The sequence below is a fragment of the Lepisma saccharinum genome, chromosome 26 (genome assembly GCF_977018435.1).
Source record: "Lepisma saccharinum chromosome 26, izLepSacc3.1, whole genome shotgun sequence".
Lineage (NCBI taxonomy): Eukaryota > Metazoa > Arthropoda > Insecta > Zygentoma > Lepismatidae > Lepisma > Lepisma saccharinum.
Genome location: NC_139254.1, coordinates 21,717,368 through 21,736,541, shown reverse-complemented (window position 1 = coordinate 21,736,541; position 19,174 = coordinate 21,717,368). Strand labels below are relative to the sequence as shown.

The 19,174-nt window shown below is 37.6% G+C and overlaps 1 protein-coding gene across 1 annotated transcript in view; it reads right to left on the bottom strand.

Moving 5' to 3' along the window:
• Positions 1–17,105: 17,105 nt before the first annotated feature.
• The window catches only part of LOC145979580 (phospholipid-transporting ATPase ABCA3-like), a 209,527-nt gene continuing 207,458 nt past the window's right edge, over positions 17,106–19,174 (bottom strand). The window contains exons 25-26 of the mRNA XM_083112551.1: positions 18,911–19,127; positions 17,106–17,386 (exon numbers count right to left, since the gene is read on the bottom strand). Of these exons, the coding sequence (XP_082968677.1) occupies positions 17,210–17,386; positions 18,911–19,127 (394 nt within the window). The 3' untranslated portion in view covers positions 17,106–17,209. The remainder of the gene's footprint in view (positions 17,387–18,910; positions 19,128–19,174) is intronic.

Genomic DNA, 19,174 nt, shown 5'->3' with positions numbered 1-19,174 from the left:
TCCAGGAAATGGACATGTTGCACCCTCCTTCTTTGACACTTTGGTTGTAGTTAATCGAAAGGTCCATTGGACTACGCTTCTTGTAGAGCTACAAATGGTTCCTTTATGTTGAAGTATTGTCATTCTGTTGTTCATATAAAAATCCATATTTACACCCACTACAGGGGGGTTCCAATTTTCTGCTTGGTGGGGGGGGGGGGGGGCTCGTCAAAATTTGGGAGGATGTTGGGGGCACACGCTCTTGTGTATGTTGCCATTTATCGACCAACCACTCACAGTCTTGGAGTGTTTTTCTCCTGAATTATTTAGAGGCCTTGGAAATTGTAATGAAACGTAAAGATGTCTGCAGTTATTTACGCAACTAGTACGCTAGAATAAAGAGAATAATGTGTAGTGGCGTCGCAATTTTCATCGTGGGGGTTTTGTGGGTGGATTCCTCGTAACTTTTTATGAGAGACTAATTTTTGGTGAAATAAAATACAATTTAAATATAATATTTCGGTTTAAAAAGGCAAATAAGTAGTAGTTGTTGTTGTTATCTAGACAACAATGTTTGTCAAAGATTATTTTAAGTCCACTTTATGCTCGAACAGGCTAACAGGGATTGGACCTACAGTTTAATGTGTGAATTGGAACCACCGTGCAATGTGGCTCCACTGGAGTGGTTGTAATTTAGCGTATGAAATGAAACAATACATAAAAGAGACATTATTTCTCTGCAAAAGAACACAATAGTAATGCGATAAGCATAGGCGTACGCAGACCTTCTGATTATGGGGGGGGGGGGGGGCAAAACCTTGATGAAAGTTCAGTCGAGGAAAAAAACTTCATTTTACAATATCTCACTGTTCTAGTATTATTGCATTGATGTTGAATTTGATTTGATTTGATTTTGATTTTAAAATTTTGGGTGCGTCAGCACTAAGGCTATTTTGCACCCGTCACATTATACGGGGTCCAGCCCCTTATCGTTACACATAACAACTCTAACGTTGCATAACTAAAATCATAAAATATTAAAATCTTCTGACTTTCGTTAAAAGCTGAGGCTGTAAAGGAGCACTCAGCACAAATAAGGACAATACACAGGACAACACAAACAAAATTATACTGGCCATGGGGCCAGTCGCCAGAGCCTCGTTAGTCTGCAGTCCATCCAGGGTGTACTACGTGGAATTGAGGTTGACTATTGGGTGCACTAGCTGGAAGGATCACCCCTGACACCCCGAATTTGAATTTGAATTTGAATTTAAAATATTTGGGTGCGTCAGCACTTAAGGCTTATTTTGCTGAGGCTGTAAATGGGCACTCAGTACACACAAGGACAAGGAACAGGACAACACACACAAAATTATACTGGCCATAGTGCCAGTCGCCAGAGCCTCGTTAGTCTTCAGTCCAGTGTGTACTACGTGGAAGTGAGGTTGACTTTTGGGCGCCTACGTGGAAGGTACCCCTTACACCCCTATTGCATTGATGTGTGTGTGTGTGTGTCTATATATATAGGCAGCATAACTAACGAATAAAGCATGTGAGAGTGTTAATAATAATAAATTTGTTATGAAACCAAGAAAATCAATCAGTTACCTCAATGATGGGTGCTATTTTGTCCACCTATTGTAGCTACTAGGCGCCGCTTTCCTCATCACACTGTCAGTTTAAATACCTTTGCCAGCCTAATATACGTTTGCAGCGTGCACGAATATGACGTGACCAAAGGATTTTCTCAAAATTTGCCTTTTATCTTTCATTGTCCAGACCGCTCTGTTACCTCGGTGTTGTATGACGCTGGTTCTTATCTTGGAACTCTCGAAGTTTGGAATACACGTGAAGGTGTATCTCGGTCATCGAACAAAGAATACTCTTAAGATATTAATCAATCTGTAACTTTATGCACGACGTAACCAAACATTTCGTAAAAGACTACTCAAATTTGACGTCTATTTTATTAGTAATAGATGGAATGAGGTTTTCAAAACATAATTTTCTCTCTGAGGCAGGGACGTCGGAACTTATCTTGGAGTGGGGGGCAGGTTTTTCAAATCTATCAACCAGTTTTTACATCTTCCCCCCATATATATATATATATATATATATATATATGTGTGTGTGTGTGTGTGTGTGTGTGTGTGTGTGTGTGTGTGTGTAATTTAAGAGTGTGTGTATTGTTATATTTATATATTTATTACTTAAATAATAAATATATGGTTATTGAATATATGTGTATATATACAGTGGCGAAGCCTCATAAGAGATGAGAGGAGGACCAGAGGCCTCTATTATGGACTCTTTTATTACTTATAATTCCATTAAACGGCGCTTAATACAAAAAAACTAACATAACTAACTAACTCTCTAGCCTTCTTAAACCCAAAGTTTCATGGCTGCAGCAACACAGGTCTTCCATCAATCCCTATCCTGAGCAAGATCTATATACTCTTTTCCACCCCTACAGATTTCCTTTAGGTCCATCTCAACGTTGTCCCTCCATCTTCGTCTTAGCCTTCCTACAGTTCTCTTACCATCAGGTTTCCCAACAAGAATCCTGCAAACTCCTCTTTCCTCTCCCGTTCGTGCCACATGGCCTGCCCACCTAAGTCTTCTTGATTTAATTATTCTAATAATATCTGGACATGAGTACAAATTATGTAGTTCTAAATTATGTAACCTTCTCCACTCACCTGTCTCCTCATCCCTTTTAGGTCCAAATACTTTCAATTTATGTTCTTTCAATGTAAGGGACCAAGTTTTACACCCATATAATACTACAGGCAAAATTACTGTTTTGTATATTTTAACTTTTAGTTTCTTAGATATTAAACGAGAAGACAAAAGTTTATGAATAGAAAAGTAACATGCATTTCCTGAATTAATCCTACTTTTTATTTCCTCTTTAATATAATTTTCATTTGTTAATATTACTCCTAAGTATTTGAATTTGGAAACTGGTTCAAATTAGTTGTTATCAATAATTAGATTTTGATTATTACCTAACACTTGGTTTCGGCCTGTAAGCATATATTTAGTTTTCTCTTTGCTAACTTCCAAACCTATCTCTTTAGCAGTTTTGAAAAATATTTTAGCATTATTCCTAATTGTATTTATTGTAACTGGCAAAATTCTTTATTGTATTGGCAATAGTGACACCAATCTCAAACATTTAGTTGCATTAAGTAAAATCCTTATTGTGCAGGCTTTCTGCCAAACAAGCCACAGAGATAGCAAGTCATATACTTCATCTAGGAGAAGTCAAAGAAAAGATACCATCTTTCCCTTATTCTGGTAAACAACACAGTTGAATAACAGGATGTGGCCTAGCAAATGCAAGAGTGAGATAATCTGTCATTAGAGGAGACGAGGTCAGATAGCAATCTCTAGTGTCCTCGACCAAGGTCTCCACGTGCACAGGTGGTTCACCCCATCCCTTCAAGTGCATGAGATAGTGATCGCCCTGATAGCTTGTCCTCTGAAGGACAAGAGAGTAGGAAATTGAGTTATGCGAAAATGGCCACTGGAATAGAGAAGGTTGCTTGAAGGTTAGGGCAAGTATCGAGACACGCTGACTGAAATGGTATAAAAAAAAAACCCTTTTAGGAAACAGCATCCTGTACTAGGGGAATTGCTGCCTGACGCTGATGGTGCCGCTTCTGCCAATCTTAGGTAAAAAGGACTTTACTATATTCTTCTATAGTATGGCGCCTTATATTATCTCCGTTCAGTTACTTATAGGATTAGAACTTAAAACTTAGATCTTAGAACTTAGTATTTTAGAACATAGTGTCTTAGAGGTTGGACATTATGCTATATACGCATTACTGGTCTTATGTATCCGAACTTACGGAACCTTGTGTAAATTAGAGAGAAAATAAACATTAGAAAATGTATTATTGAAGTGTTCATGAACCACCCTGAGCTATAACCCCAAGTGACGTCAAAGCCCCCTTGGCGTTGCATAAGTGGTGGAGGTGCGGCTTTCTCTGCCATATTATGGCGGAGGGTAGTATTCTGGTACCTATTTGGTTCTTTTTGTTGTTATGTGGTATTTCATACACATGGGTGTGTTGTCTTTCTGTTGTTGGTCCTTTTGTTGTTTTGTCTCTGGGCGATTAGGTGTTGTCCATTAGATTGGTTGTGTTGTCGTTATGTTCTTTCGTACGGATTCAATTCGTTTTGATCTGGTCGTTGTTTCGATTCTTGAGTACTCACTTTTGTGTTTGGTTGAGTTTCCCCTTTCATGGTTTTAACACGCCAACAGGCATCCGGTGACACCAAACCCCTTCTTAGTGCCCGTATAACGTGTCCTCTCCCTGGGTGTTCCGCAGAAGCATTACGAACACCTCTCCCTGAAGATCGCGATAACGCAGGCACAATGCCAGACTACACAAAGCGCTAGTGATGAAGCTGCCACTACAACACCCAGTTATGCACGAGTTCCTTCTATCCAACCAGACAATTTTAACGCAGATCCAGGTGAAAGTATCACCGAATTATTTGACACCTACAACGGAGTAGCTAACATTTTGGGATGGACCGAAGCACAGAAAGTAATGTTTTTACCGGCATATCTAAAGAAAAGTGCTCTTGCGTACTGGGATTTGAACTGGACCATGCTAGAAAACTTAGCGGGATTTTGCGCAGATCGAAGAAACTCTTACCAAAGCATTTCAGCCGCTATTACCTGTAGGCCAGGCATATCTTGATTTAGCAGCACGGAAAAAGCAACATACCGAGTCTATTGAAAATTACTTTTACGACATTCTCAAGTTATGTCATAAAGCAGATGCCATCATGACGGACGAAGGTAAAATAAACTTCATGTGTAACGGGTTAGAAGCTAAGGACACAGAAAAACTCATAACTATGAAATCAAAAACGTTGGATGACTTGCTTGCTAATTTACGACTGTTAGAACGTGCAAAACGACAGGCCGAAATTGCATCAAAAACTTACGCCCAAGTAGTGCGTGGGCACACAGAGAAACAGGGACATGTAACTGGCCGAAATGGACAGGAAACACGTTATGTTCACGCTATGGATCAGTCTAGTTCCGGTAATGGTTCACAAAATGGTTCTACCCCCAATGCAAGTTCTTTCCGTGGAAACACAAATAATAGAGGACGTTCATCTTACAGGGGCCGCCCAAATAAGAACAGGGACAATGAAAAGCTTTGCTACACTTGTGGTTCGCGATACCATTTTGCTAGAGCATGCCCCACGGGACGCGGAAGAGGGACTCTTTGTATAAGAGGACAAAATTTCCGAGATCGCTACGACCGAAATTTCGAAAGAAATCAGAGAGAAACTCCTCAGTGCGAGCCTAGAACTCCATCTCCATACCAAGGAAACCCAAACGTGTAAGGGGAGAGCGTCTGAGGGGTTGCTTTCGCCCAAGTAGAATAAAACCCCTGCATAATAATCAGCCTCATTGTGCATTCAATTGTTCTTCCTTCTCACAGCAAAAGAAATAACAAAATTATCATCCAACGATTAGCATAAACATATTTCGGAATGAAATTCCTGCCTTAATTGACACAGGCAGCACTTGTAGCCTTTTATTCATTGGTATGCTTCCCCCAATTTTTTCTATTACAGCAAGAAAAACAGGATCTGTTACGTTATCCACTCTTTCAGGAGTGGCTTGCAAAAATTCTCCTGTATGTGAATTTTATTTTTGGATCGGCCCTCATAGATTTAAAATGCCCTTGGCAATTTGTGCCAATGCTTCATTGCGTAACAGGATTATATTAGGAGCAGATTTCTTTAATCGCTTCGTGAAACAATTGACATCCTCAGGCTTGCATTTAAGTAAACGTAAACATTCTTTTGTTCCGTACGTCACTGACGCAACTGTTCATACATGTTCGGACGAGATTAGGAATAGATATGAGAAGAAAAAACATAATGAATGTTCAGTGATGCAAGAAACGCCAACTAACGACAATAGGAATAGGGTTCAGTCAGAGAATCGAACTCTGGCCCTCAGTTTGAGAAAAGGCGATAAGGCAAACGGGTTCAATAAAATTTTGGAAGGGAATACGGTTCTGAATCATGAACTTCACGGTTCAGAGCACAGACTAAAAGAATCCATCATTATTCCACATACTTTACAAAAACCTCGTAAGTTTGTTCATTTTAATAAAACTAGCTACGAGGGAACTTCGCATCAGTATTCTTCGACAAACCATGTGGGGGACAAACAGGAAACAGCTCGAGGCAAAACCGCAGATAAAACCTCTCCCAACAGCGAATATATTGCATCGCTTGATACCAGTGGTAAACCTCTCCCGTCTTCATGCGGCGAGGGAAGGGAAGAAAGATCCCCAGAGGAACGTAAATTAAAGACAATCTCTTTGCATACGGTAACTTTAGAACCCCACCAGTATGCAGAATTAGCAATTTATTTTTCCAAATTTGTTCCACCAAATAGAGATTTCATTCTAGAAGCACATAATGGTCTATACAGTGACGTGCACTGAGGAGTAGCTAGTCTAGCAGAGATAGATCAATCAATCTCAAATCTCTAATTATTTTCAAATCACAATATTTATTGTTTTGTTGAAGCCACAGTTCATATGCAACACTTTTTTTCACGCCCTTCTTGTCCCTCGGTGCATTCAGCGGCCTAGCTCGCTCTTTCTCCGCCTCACAGTTCCAGGTAGAAACCGGTTTTTCGAAGGGAAAGGGAAGATTTCTGCCTCTACCTCCCTTGACCCCTCGCCGCCGCTCCAATGGTTGAAAGCCCGTGCTTTCAGGTCCCTCAGTCTATCTCCTATAGGACAGATAGGGGATTGGATTCCCTTCGCTTCCTTTGTAAATCCTCTAAAGCAGTGGTTTCCAAATTTAAAAGGTCCGAGGGCCAAAATTATATCCAGCAGTTGATTGGCGGGCCGCATTTTTTTTTGGGGGGGGGGATTAAAAATTACAAAAATTTATGTACTGAACTGAAAATGTAGTACTTTCGCATGACATAAATTTCTAAAATGGGGCAAAAAAACAATGGAATCACAAATCAAAATTGTATAATTAGAATTTATTACACAAAAACCCAATACTTATGGATGAATTAAAAGAAATGAAAAACACACCATGCAAATAAGAATCCTTCATAGTAAGTGTTCAATGTGAAAATTGAAGCCGATCTGCTTCTTTTATTAAAGTTGGAATATTCACTTCAATTACTGTATTTGAAAGTCTCAGAAGGTGAAGCAGTGAAGAATCTACCAGTCGACTTCTGTAGCGGTTCTTGATGAACTTCATTGAAGAAAAAACACCTTCACACGTGTATGTGCTGCCGAACATCGATGTCATCCTTTGCCCAAAACTACGAAGGTTTGGATAGCGTTCCTTTGGAAAGTATTTGAAAAACTCTGGCCCCTTTTCTTGCCTAGTTTGAAGGAACACATACGAGGGACATTCCGAAAGTAAGTTTCGTCATTTTTTTTCACAGGGAAGCTGTATTACAAAGTGAAAAAACACATTGCCATAACAAAAGACAATCTTTCCTGAATTCACGACGGGAGGAGCGAGAGCAGAGGAGCGATTGCGCTTGCGCAAAGTGCCGAAGAATAGAGATAAGCAGCAGACCGACGTGACGTACCCGAGCTCATTCGAGTGCAAACCAGTATGGCAGAAACGTGGTCACAAATGGAAGTGAGTGCTGTCATGAGCTATGAATGGGCTTTTGTCAATCTTCCAGTCTTGTGCTCAGGAGTGAACACTTGACGCGGTACGAGCGCGAGAGCAATGACTTCCTGTTCAGGTTTTGATCTTGGACGACAACGCAAGACCCCACACAGCAAGGGTCACTGCAGAACACATTCATGTCTGGGATGGGAGAGATTGAATCACCCGGCCTACAGCCCCGATCTTGCCCCATCAGACGTCCACCTTTTTCCTGCGTCACTTCGGAAGCAACGAAGAGGTGCAACAGGCTATGAAGAACTTCCTTAAATTCGCTAGGCACAGATTTTTTACCAGGAGGGTATCTTGAAATTGATTTCACGTAACAATAAATGTATCAACGTCGGTGGCGACTATGTGGAAAAGTAGCCAAAATATTGTTTTTTGTTATGACATTGTATTCTTCTGTTTGTAATAAAGCTTCCCTGTGAAAAAAATGATGAAACTTACTTTCGAAACGTCCCTCGTACATTGCCTTCCATACAATTAATGTATTTTGCAAACTGGCTTCGCGGGCCGCAAAAGAAGACATCGCGAGCCGCATGCGGCCCGCGGGCCGCCAGTTGAAAACTCCTGCTCTAAAGAACTAAGGGGAAATTTTTCTGCAGTACTTCTGTTCTCTGTATTTACACCACTTTTTACACGTTGTACAATATGTATGTATAATATGTGATGTACTTTTATTATTTATGCAATTGGAACGTCTTATGTGCAGATAAAAATTTTATGATTTTTTTTAAAATATGGAATATATAATGATTAAATAACAAATATTTGCTCACGCTCTCTCTTGCTCTCGTTTTAGTAGTGTTTCATTTAAATATACTCATCTCTTGGCCTCCAATAAAAAAAAATGGATAAGCTAAACAATCATAAATACGGATGTATTTATTTGGGCAAGTGAACGCGCGTTCTAATTCTTGTTGTTGGTTTGGTTTATTTTATTTTACTTCTCCTTTTCTGCCACATTTGGTTATCGCGAAAATGAGGATGAGTGATGCTATGATGAACAGACCTCACAATCACAAAGAATAATTCAGGCCGGAATTCGTGACGAGCCAGCATTCTTGTCCTTATGTGTTGTACTCTGTCTGCAGTGAATAATGAAAAAATTAGAAATGAAAAATGTATCCCAGAACTCAAAAAGCCAAATGAATATCATTGAAGAAAGTAGAAAAAAGGTTTGTTTAAAGGTGTGTTTTGTTACCCATTGCTTTTTCTAGCTGTATAGATTTAATCGGAATAAGTAGCTAAGAGCTTGGAAAGTCGTGAGGGACAATCATAAACAGGAATTCTAGGCTCCTGATTTCACAGTGCCCTGCAGATGCACTGGGAGGAAATTATTTGTATTTTCTTCTCTCTTCCATCGCTTTACCTAATTTCTGCCATGACGATGAACGTTGATTAAATTAAACGGGTGAAGAGTGGTTGCAAAGAAACACTCATGCAAAGGCCAGGGCTCGAGTCCGGATCCTTCAGTAACGAGATCGTGAGATAGGGAAATTAGGGAAATCAAGCAATGCAAAATTTTTGAAAAGACGTTAATCATATATAAAGATGATATTTCAAAAATTCAATTGAAAATTACTACTCAGGAAAAATGCAGTTTGCTTTACCGATACCCACGTATCCGAATGGTTAGCGCCTTCCTCACTTGTTGGTTGTCGGCCGACCTCCGTGGGGGAGTGAAAGTGGTCCCGGATCTGTACCCGATGGAGGTATATAGTGGTTCGGATCCCACATTAAACTATAGGTGTAGTTCCGATTAGCCTTTCTGTGTATAAAATGGACTTAAAACGTCAAATCAACCATCAAATCAACCAACCGTGGGGGAGTGGTTACCGCAGCGCGCTACAACACCAGGAGTTCCGGGTTCGAACCCCTACCTGGACATGGGTGTTCTTTGTGTTTGTCCCTTCATTAATTTTGTCGTATAATCTCGCTATTAACCAAATGTATCAAAAAAGCGAATCAAATCAAATCATTCATTGATTGATTGTTTGATTTGGTTTATTTTACTTCGCTTTCCGCCATATTTGGCTAATCGCGAAGATGATACGATGAAATTGATGAAGGGGCACACACACAAAGATCACCCATTGCCAAGCCGAGATTCAAACCCGGCATCTCTGGCTCAGTAGTCAAATCAAATGGTTTTTGATTTTCGAAAGTGGGTGGAAGTTATGTGTACAATTTTTTGTAGTCATTCCTAACCTTGCAATTTTTCCTGTATTTGACGTTCTTCTTTTAGGAATACTGGGCCCTAAAAGGGGGGGGATTATGATCCGTTGGGCACGCCACTCATTGCTACCCCAAGTGTCGACGTCACCGCACGTCACTGGGTCTATATGACCAAAATCGGTGCCTTATACCGAGACTTTTGATTAATACTACTACTACACTTTATGTTCCAGTCATAAATATGAATCACTTCGCGGTAGTCCTTCCCGCTAATTACATTCTTGGACTTTTACATGAACCTGTCGATATTTCTTCCAATGCCGTAAATTCAAGTTTACAGGAAGTAGATGCTATAAATATCGAACAGTTTAAAAGTACCTTGCAGAAAAGTGAGAAAGCGTTCGATATCAAAACAGACGTGGATATTTCACCTGATTTGTCACCTTTACAACGGCAACAGGTAATAGAACTTTTGCAAAAGTATAGATCTTGTCTTGCAGCAACACCTGAAGAACTGGGAGTTACAAATGTTTACGATGTGAAGATTCCACTGAAGGATGACATACCGGTACGTAGAACCCCATACAGAGTGTCCCCCAATCAATGGGAATTTATCAAACATGAAATCCATAGAATGCTTGATCTTGGGATTATACGGGAAAGTGAGTCCGCTTACGTTAATACTTTACTTACTATCGTGTGTTAAGTACTTGAGTCCTTTTATTACTAATTGAATATTGTTTATTAATAGTGTTTAGAAGTTATGCACCTTGTAATAGAAATACTAGTTATGTTACTTAACATTCATTCACTGAATTAATGAGTTATCAAGACGTGAATTATTTAATTAATGAGAGTGATAGAATAAAATATAGTCACTAATAAAGTAGTAATTACTCGACGCAGATAGTTTCCTCATCAACTTTTGGACTTAGTATAGTCCTGTTGCTTTTACAAAGGTCTCAATTGGAGACAGTTTGCTAGAGAAGCATCCTGTGATCAGCTCAAAAGACTATGCTGTCAGGTTTGTTCAGCGCTCAGCAACAACTGGAGCAAATATGTTCACTGCGAACAGTTATCCTGACATGCAAAGGTTGGGTGGGCTATTTATGTTATTGAAAGAGGAATAATGTTGTGAAGCTGTATATGAAAACGAAATGAAGTAGAAGGAAGTTGTGATAGATAATGATACATACATAAAAATGTTAATTGTTATCTAAAAACACAAATGAGCAGAAACAAAAGACATAAGGAGACTTTGAAACATTTTCTAAACGTTCTTGATGTTACATTTCATTTGCATGAGGAATATAATCTAATAGCTGCTTAAAAACTGCTATACGAAGACTTAATTTTTGTTTTTAAACAAAGGGAGGGAGTGAGTCATTCATTCATTTATTTCAGTGATCAGATAATAATTTTGACAAGTCGGCGCCCCTGCATGTATGTATTTATACCATTATCTTTGTTCCAATAATCCATTTTATCAAATCATTCATCTTCATTGTCCCAAGGAGCAGAAGTTGGAGGTAAAATAACAGAAATACATTATGAAATGGAAATTCAGTTCCTACTATATTTTTATTTGAATTATTATAGTAGACCAGCCAAGAAGCAGAAAAGCTTAAAAAAAAACTTTTACCTGCATGAAATGTTAATAATAAGCATCCATGTTAAAAGCTTAAAAAAAAAAAACTTTTACCTGCATGGAATGTTAATAATATGTATCCATGCTAAATCAATCAGTCATGGGCCTGACAGAAAAACTAGGGTGGATGCCACCAAAAATTTCGACCTTATAGGTCATTTCAAGGTCATATTCTGACCATAAAAGGTCAAATTTCAAACTCATCCAAATATGTTCATGTAATATATCAAACGAAATGTATGGACGAGACAAACTGTTTGGTGATGTTTTTAGGTCAGAATATCGATGTCAGAAGTAGTCTTGTGGGGTAAAGTTAATCAGGCTAAATTTGTGTACATGGAGTCCTACATAGTGAACTATCCAAGAAGCAAAAGAAGCATTTTTAAAACATTTAACTGTATGGAATGATAATATCAGGCATCCATGCAAAATCAATCAGTCATAGGTCTGAGAGAAAAACTAGTCAAGCTTCATACTCACTGGTATTCAAAGTAAACTATTTAGTACAAACGGCTACTGAAATTCAATATGATATTGAACCAAATACGTAGCATAATTAGGATAAATTATGATTTCTATAAAGCTCTGTGTCATCCACAATTAAATTATTGCCCTTGTACTTGCAAGTATGGGAACTAGTATCTTCATTAATCTATACCGGTACTCATTTTTAAATTCTCAGTAAATATACAGACTTGTGTTCGATAGACGGTAAGACTTTAGTCTCATAACTGTTAGGGTGTACTTTTACACTTTAAATATATACAGCATCAAGTTATTGAACGAAATGCACTTTCATTATGAGCCGTCTTAAATTATAAAAGGACAAGAAAACAGAAGAGCTTCATACAGTTTACAGAACCGGTTTTCTGATGTGTTTCTGTAAAGGAAGATAACAGAACTGTGTCCGAAACTTGCAAACATTCAGGGATCTCACATTACATCTATTCAAATCAAACCTTACTTAGCCTGACCTACTTAATACATATAAATATTTGCGAGCTGCTTCAAAAATAAAAATGGAAAAAACTGTTGCAAAAAACAGGCCAGAAAGTACTAGTATCAATCATGTACAAGGGCAAAGTGAAAAACATTTAAACAAACTACTGGTTTGTAATAAACATTCCGATGTTGTACACATGAATAGCACAAGTTTTCTAGGTTTGGAAATTAACGTACATATTTAGTTCCTGCAGGAATTGCATTTTATGCAATATTGATTTAATGATATCGGATATAATCTATATTAAACTACGTATATTTTATGCTCTAATGATCTCAAAATGGTAGTTATGAGGATTATGCCTAACGTAAAATATAACATCCTATTCTGATTTTACATTTACAGAGAATTATCAACTTTGCTTGGAAGTAACAAAGTCATGCACTGTTTAAGAAATTGATAGGTTCAAGCGATATTCTCACCGAAATTACATCAGAAGATATTTCTTCAACATGTAAATAAATTATACATTTTGTCTATATTTCAAACATTTTGCTTTTGATGGATAATATTAAGCAACAAGCAATTAAATATTAAGACTTACCTTCGAGCTTCTTTAGCTTTTTAACATGCTCCGTGGAATATTTGTTCCCTTGTTCTCATATATGTACGGGATTCGATATCCTCTGGTAACTTGGTTTGATTTACACTCTTTCAAGAACTTGCATTGATCATATTGTTAGACAACACGGAATGAAATCTTGGCAACAGTGTATGCTAAAATCTGCACCACGGAGAGAAACGCCACTTCAAAAATTTTAATGATAACTACTACTTTCTGAAGGAATGAAATGTTTTCATTTTTTCACATAGTATTTCAGATACTTGCAGCAAGAACATGTGATCTTTGTTTCACCACGAAATCTTCCATACTAGTCATAAAGGAAAAATATGCACCGGTATTGACAAAATTACCATTTCAGCTCCAGCAGTTTGAACATGATGGAGACCTTATATTTTCTGTTATTTACTTAAATCCCTTCAATCGTAACAAAATTATAAGGCTCACATGTTATAATGAATAAAACAATCTTTTATATAAGAAAATTTCTTCCTTACCGAATCTTATATTAGTTGTACGGTTATCCAAGGAAATTTGGGCCCCTGCTTTAGCATGGCTTTAGAACCCCCTTAAGGAATATTATACGCTGATATCAGCAAGGCAGGCAAGTTAAAGCTTCCATAAGTTTTACTATCCTCCAACTGGATACATGGGGACATAGCAAGTAGGTATGTACCTGATACATGGATACCCAGAGCTGCCCCATACAAGGGCATTGCTAGGAAAAATTCCATTTGAAATCACCCATCCTGGGAATCAAACTCGGGTCTTCCATGTGGCAATCAGACACCCTACTATACTGACTGGACTGTGACTCTTTTCTAGAATTTACAGCATATGAGAAGGTTTCTGCATTTCCACATAGTGCATGCAGCCCTATTATTCTTTCATTTTTGACAGTAATTTGTGCACCTTGTTTCAATTTTTTTCTCTCTCTCTCTCACTCACTCACTCACTCAGTCTATGCTTATGAACCTTTATTTGGCAAGAAATAACACAGAGCTACCTCATTCACTTATATACGTAACACATGCTTTTTGTCTCATGCAGACAACTCAACATTAAATTGGTGTAAGTACAATGTATGCATTTTCACTATGGACGCAATAATTTCTTCACTTTTAACATAACATCTGCACATTGTATCTAAAGATATCAGTTTGGCAGTTACTCGGAGATAGGTAATTAACTCTGATACACTTACTATTAATTTTTCCACGTAAGTTTTTTTCAGCGATCGATTTCGCCACTCGTCTGGCGGCTTCATCAGGCGTGAACTGAAGCCATCAGACGAGTGGCGAAATCAATCGCTGAAAAAACTTATGTGGAAAAATGAATAGTAAGTTTATCAGAGTTAATAACATCTGCTTACATATTAGTTAACTACAACAATACTGATATATGACAATAACAATACATTGGATGATTTGATTTTTTGATTTTGATTTTCTTTATTTTACTTCGCCTTTTGTGCCAATTTTGGCTAATTGCGAAGATGGGAATAAGGTATGATATGATGAAATTGATGAATGGGCACTCACAAACATCCATGCCCAGGCCAGGATTCGAACCTGGGTCCCCTATCGTCGTAGCACGATGTGCTAACCACTCCACCACAGGGACCGGCAATACATTGGATGAGAGGACAATTCTCATAATTTGTTTTACGGTGGACGCCAGCTCCATTAAAATACATCATGTGAAATCTCTGCAATATTTTTTTTAGATAAATGCATAGGACATGGAATAAAGAGCTTAAATAAGAATAAATTAACTAAATGTTTACTGATCTCAGAGTTTGTCAAATATGTGCTTCCTACCACTTAAGACTTTGTCAAGAGACCAAAGAGACACAAAAAGAAGACAGATATGGCAGAAATTATAAATTTCTTAGCAGAAATGATAAATGAATATTACCAGGGGTGCCCATCCCCCTAAGGCATATGGCACCCCCCCCCCCAAATCATGTCATGTGTCTCCCCCAAATCATATCATTCGCGCCTACAAACCATATCGTAATCTCCACAAAGTATTTAATTACGACAGCATGTCAATCGAAAGTAACTTTTCCCTTAGCTTTACTGAACACTATAATTGATCTGTCCCTCCTCCCTAAACAGGGTGCCATCACTCAAGATTACCCCTAAAATTGTTCATCATAATCGAGAATATCGCTTTGTCTTGTAATGCAGCTTTAGTATTAAAACTTCACATTCACCTCAGTAAAGCGTGAAACACACATCCTAGCAACTCATGATTGAGAGCGAAGCAAGCAAGAACATTTTTACATTAATTTCTTTAAAAGCTTTCAAGAATATTAATTTATTTAATTTAATGGGGTGTCAATACTTTCTTAAGATCCTGAGATATTTAGTCTTTTACTTTTCCAGTTTCTCCTTTAGCACATTCTGTGTCGAAAATTTGTGGATACCTTATCGATAAATACAGTCTCCAAAATATAATGTTCGAACTCTCTCTCCACTACAGAAATCCCTTGACAACCTAAGATTTAACACTTTATCAAGAGCTTCCTATCCTCCACCCTTTAAAATTAATATTCAATCCTACCACCAAAATTTCCATGCCAATTTTAAACTTACTGTTGATATTGAAGAGTGGATATTGCCTCCTCCAAAAAATTAATTCTCAGTCTTCACACCGGAATTTCAGCAACAGTCTAAGACAATAGTAATACAAGAATTGGATACCCCCTCAATTTAATGCTCAATCCCCCTCTAACTAAAATACCCACCATAATCTAAGACCTAGAGTTGGATATTGTCCGCCCAAAGTTGAATTCAGAATCCCCCCCGAACCCACGTGTCAATTAAGGCCTAATATGTAAGAGTTGGATATTTCTCCTCTCCCCCCCCCCCCTTGGATAATGCCCTAAACACTTTGATTTCTTCATCTAATGGATTAAATATGGTGCATTTAAGGAGTAAAATTTTTAGAAATATTTTGGAAAAAGATATAAATGTTGAATTTTATATTATTTGAAGGGAAAAAATCCCCCAAAAATCTTGATGGCGCAATCTGTGCCATAATATCCCCCCTGTGGGCACCCCTGAATATTCCCATATGCTAACAATGTTGTCAGTGCAGTGCCAGATATAAAAATTTTGGACCCTATGTAAAATACATGCACTTGTGAAAGGACATGTCAAAGCTTCTGCTGCTATTCAGTTTCTTCAATGTATGTGTGCATGTGTGTGTGTATACATACATACATCTCGTCATAGAGGTCCAGAAAGGGGTGGCTAGGGGGGTTGCAAGGCCCCCCTGAAAAATTAACGTCCACCTAAAAAGTATATATTTCTCACATAATTTCATATGTCACAGTAATTTTTGTTAATTATTATAAGGGTGTTGAAGGAACATGATATTTTCAGACTGAAGCTGTGTTTTTTGAGGAGGCATCACTATTATGGTGAAAAATATACCTGGTTTGGCCCCCCTGGAAAAAACCCTGTGGACTTCCATGTACTCCTAATTCCACACCACAGATATAGGAAAGAAACACTTGCGCAGTTAGAAAGAAATTAATGTTTAGTTTCTGGTATGGAGCATAAGTTATTAAGTGGAAACTACTGCATCTTAGCCAACTCAAAATGAACAACAAATCCTTTCACATTACAATGTTTTGATGGTATTTTCTTTACTCTGCAGTGATGGACAAATCACATCTTTTTGATTTTCTAAAGGACATGGCAACCCCCTCCCCCTTAAACTGCATGGTTTCCCAGTTTGTAGATCCGGCACTGTGCCAGTTGTAAACACAGTGTTGCTGGTATTCCTTCAAAGCACAATGGAAGTTTTCCATAGCAATTTGATTAGAATGGAAGCAGTAATAGGAATTGGTATTTTAATATATATAGTTAATTAAATGAAAAACCTTGTATAAAATAATTTATGTTACTTTCATAAAAACTTGTCATCAACAGCCATGTGAATAGTGACAGTGAGTCACTAAAATCAAAGGTAAATTAAACGTTTTTACAAGCAAAGTAGAAATATTTAATACAAAAATTGAGAGTGAAATATGCTCACAAAGATGATATACACTGGACAGACTTCTAAAATGTTCCATTGTATGATATATCACAGATTTGCTTTAACATCCTGTTCACTAAATCTATGTCTGGTCTTGGATCTTCTGTTTCCGTGCAAATGATAGGAACACTTGTTCCAATGTTGTCTGGCTTATGGTGTAGTCTTCTATTATGGGGAATGTCTTCTTCACTCTCTCCATTGTAGAAAACATCTTCCCCCATGAAAAGGATTGATCAGTTATGTGATAGTGCAACAAACCCTGGAAAGAAAGCACCTGTTTGTTACATTGAAGAGTTAAATATAAAATATTAAAAATATTTTTTTATCAGTACAGTCATAACACTATATGACGAACTCTCAAAATAAAGTGGACAGTCATTTGTTTACTCCTCTCACTGTCACCACAGATGAAAATTTTTCTCTTTGCTTGTGACCGAGTGCCACTGTCTTGCCTTATTTACAACTTCCTTCCCTTTTTTCATCATCAAAAAATTCAACTTTGCATATTACATCTCTGCATTCATTGTGTATGGTTTTCTCCTTTATGGTGCCATAAACAATCGCACTGAACAAATGTGACAATGATGGGGCAGGATTGCATGGCAAGCAGCTGGTTGCATCACCCATTGCTGTTTTGCTTGCTTAGGGTTGAAATTGCCATGACAGAGCCAGGATTTTTTTTCTTCTTGGTTGAGTTATACAAATATATTGTTTTAATTTACTTTCTGGTTCTTTGTGTAGCTTTGTTACAATTGATCTAGGACAAAATCCAATGCTATCTCAGGTCAGATGTGAATGTGGAGGAGGTGTGAATGAACCATGATTCTAGAAATAAAACCAATTTAATACAATTCCAAATGCTTGAAGATTCTGGCATGATTATCTCAAGAATGAGTTTTCTTATTTTTTTTTCCAGAATTGTCTTCGCATTACATTTTCTCGAGCTTCGAATAAGTATTTGAAAATGAGTTGCTGATTTCAGTTTTTGAACTTTCATTAATCCAACATGCCAGAAGTTTCAAGGGGAGTGGAGGTTGAACCTTTAACACTTTCCAGACCGGACTTAGAATATCAAGTGTTCCTGAGGATAAAAATTGCTGTTTTTAAAAAAGAATCTTAGAAAATATATTATGTATGTTATTATTTAACATTTTCCCCCTAAAATCTACAATTCCCCTTTCCACAGACATATATGTTACATTTTATACAAATTTTCTCACATTTATGATTTTGTTCTGTAACAAATTTTTGAAAGTAAAAGAAAAGTATAACATTCCATAATGTTAGTGAAAACATATTTTGGATAAATAAAATGAAATTAATACATGAAAATCATGTACGTACAAACTTTCTAATAGGATCAAAATCATCACTAACTGCAAAATCTGAAGAGGAATCAACATTAGAAATTTCCACAATGTTGATATGAATTATTTAATGCTATTCTCAAGAGTATAAACAAAAGTGGAACTTAATTTGACACGAGCACAAGTAAAATTCAGCAATGAAGAAAATGTAATGTCTAGGGGGTTGGAATTTAAAAGAGGTGGTTACAACCCAAGTGCACAAGAGATATGGTGGGATTAGAGCCCATCGTTCATTCACAATGCAATTTTGTAGTGAACGACAGGCTATGCTCATTGCTCGTCTTCTTGGACAGTAATTGTATGATGGGCTATGCCCATTGCTCATCTGACCATATCAGAGTTAATACATATTACAAATAATATTTGAATAACACAGGTGACAGAATCAAGTTGGTGGCAAGGCATAAATAAAATACCTGGTGCTCATCCTTCAGTACGCATGGCGAGAATGCTTTCTCCAATGTGTGCTTCACTGTCTCAACATCTCCGCTGTCACTGGCTGCATTCAGTTTAATCAGAATAGTGAAACCTTGTCCGTACTTGTTCTTCAGGTACTGGATGCTGCCAAAACACATGAACTGGCCATTCACCATAATTGCCAAAACATTGCAGAGAGCTTCGCATTCTTCCATACTACAAAAAAGAAATATTAAGCATTACTGAAAATATGCACTAATATA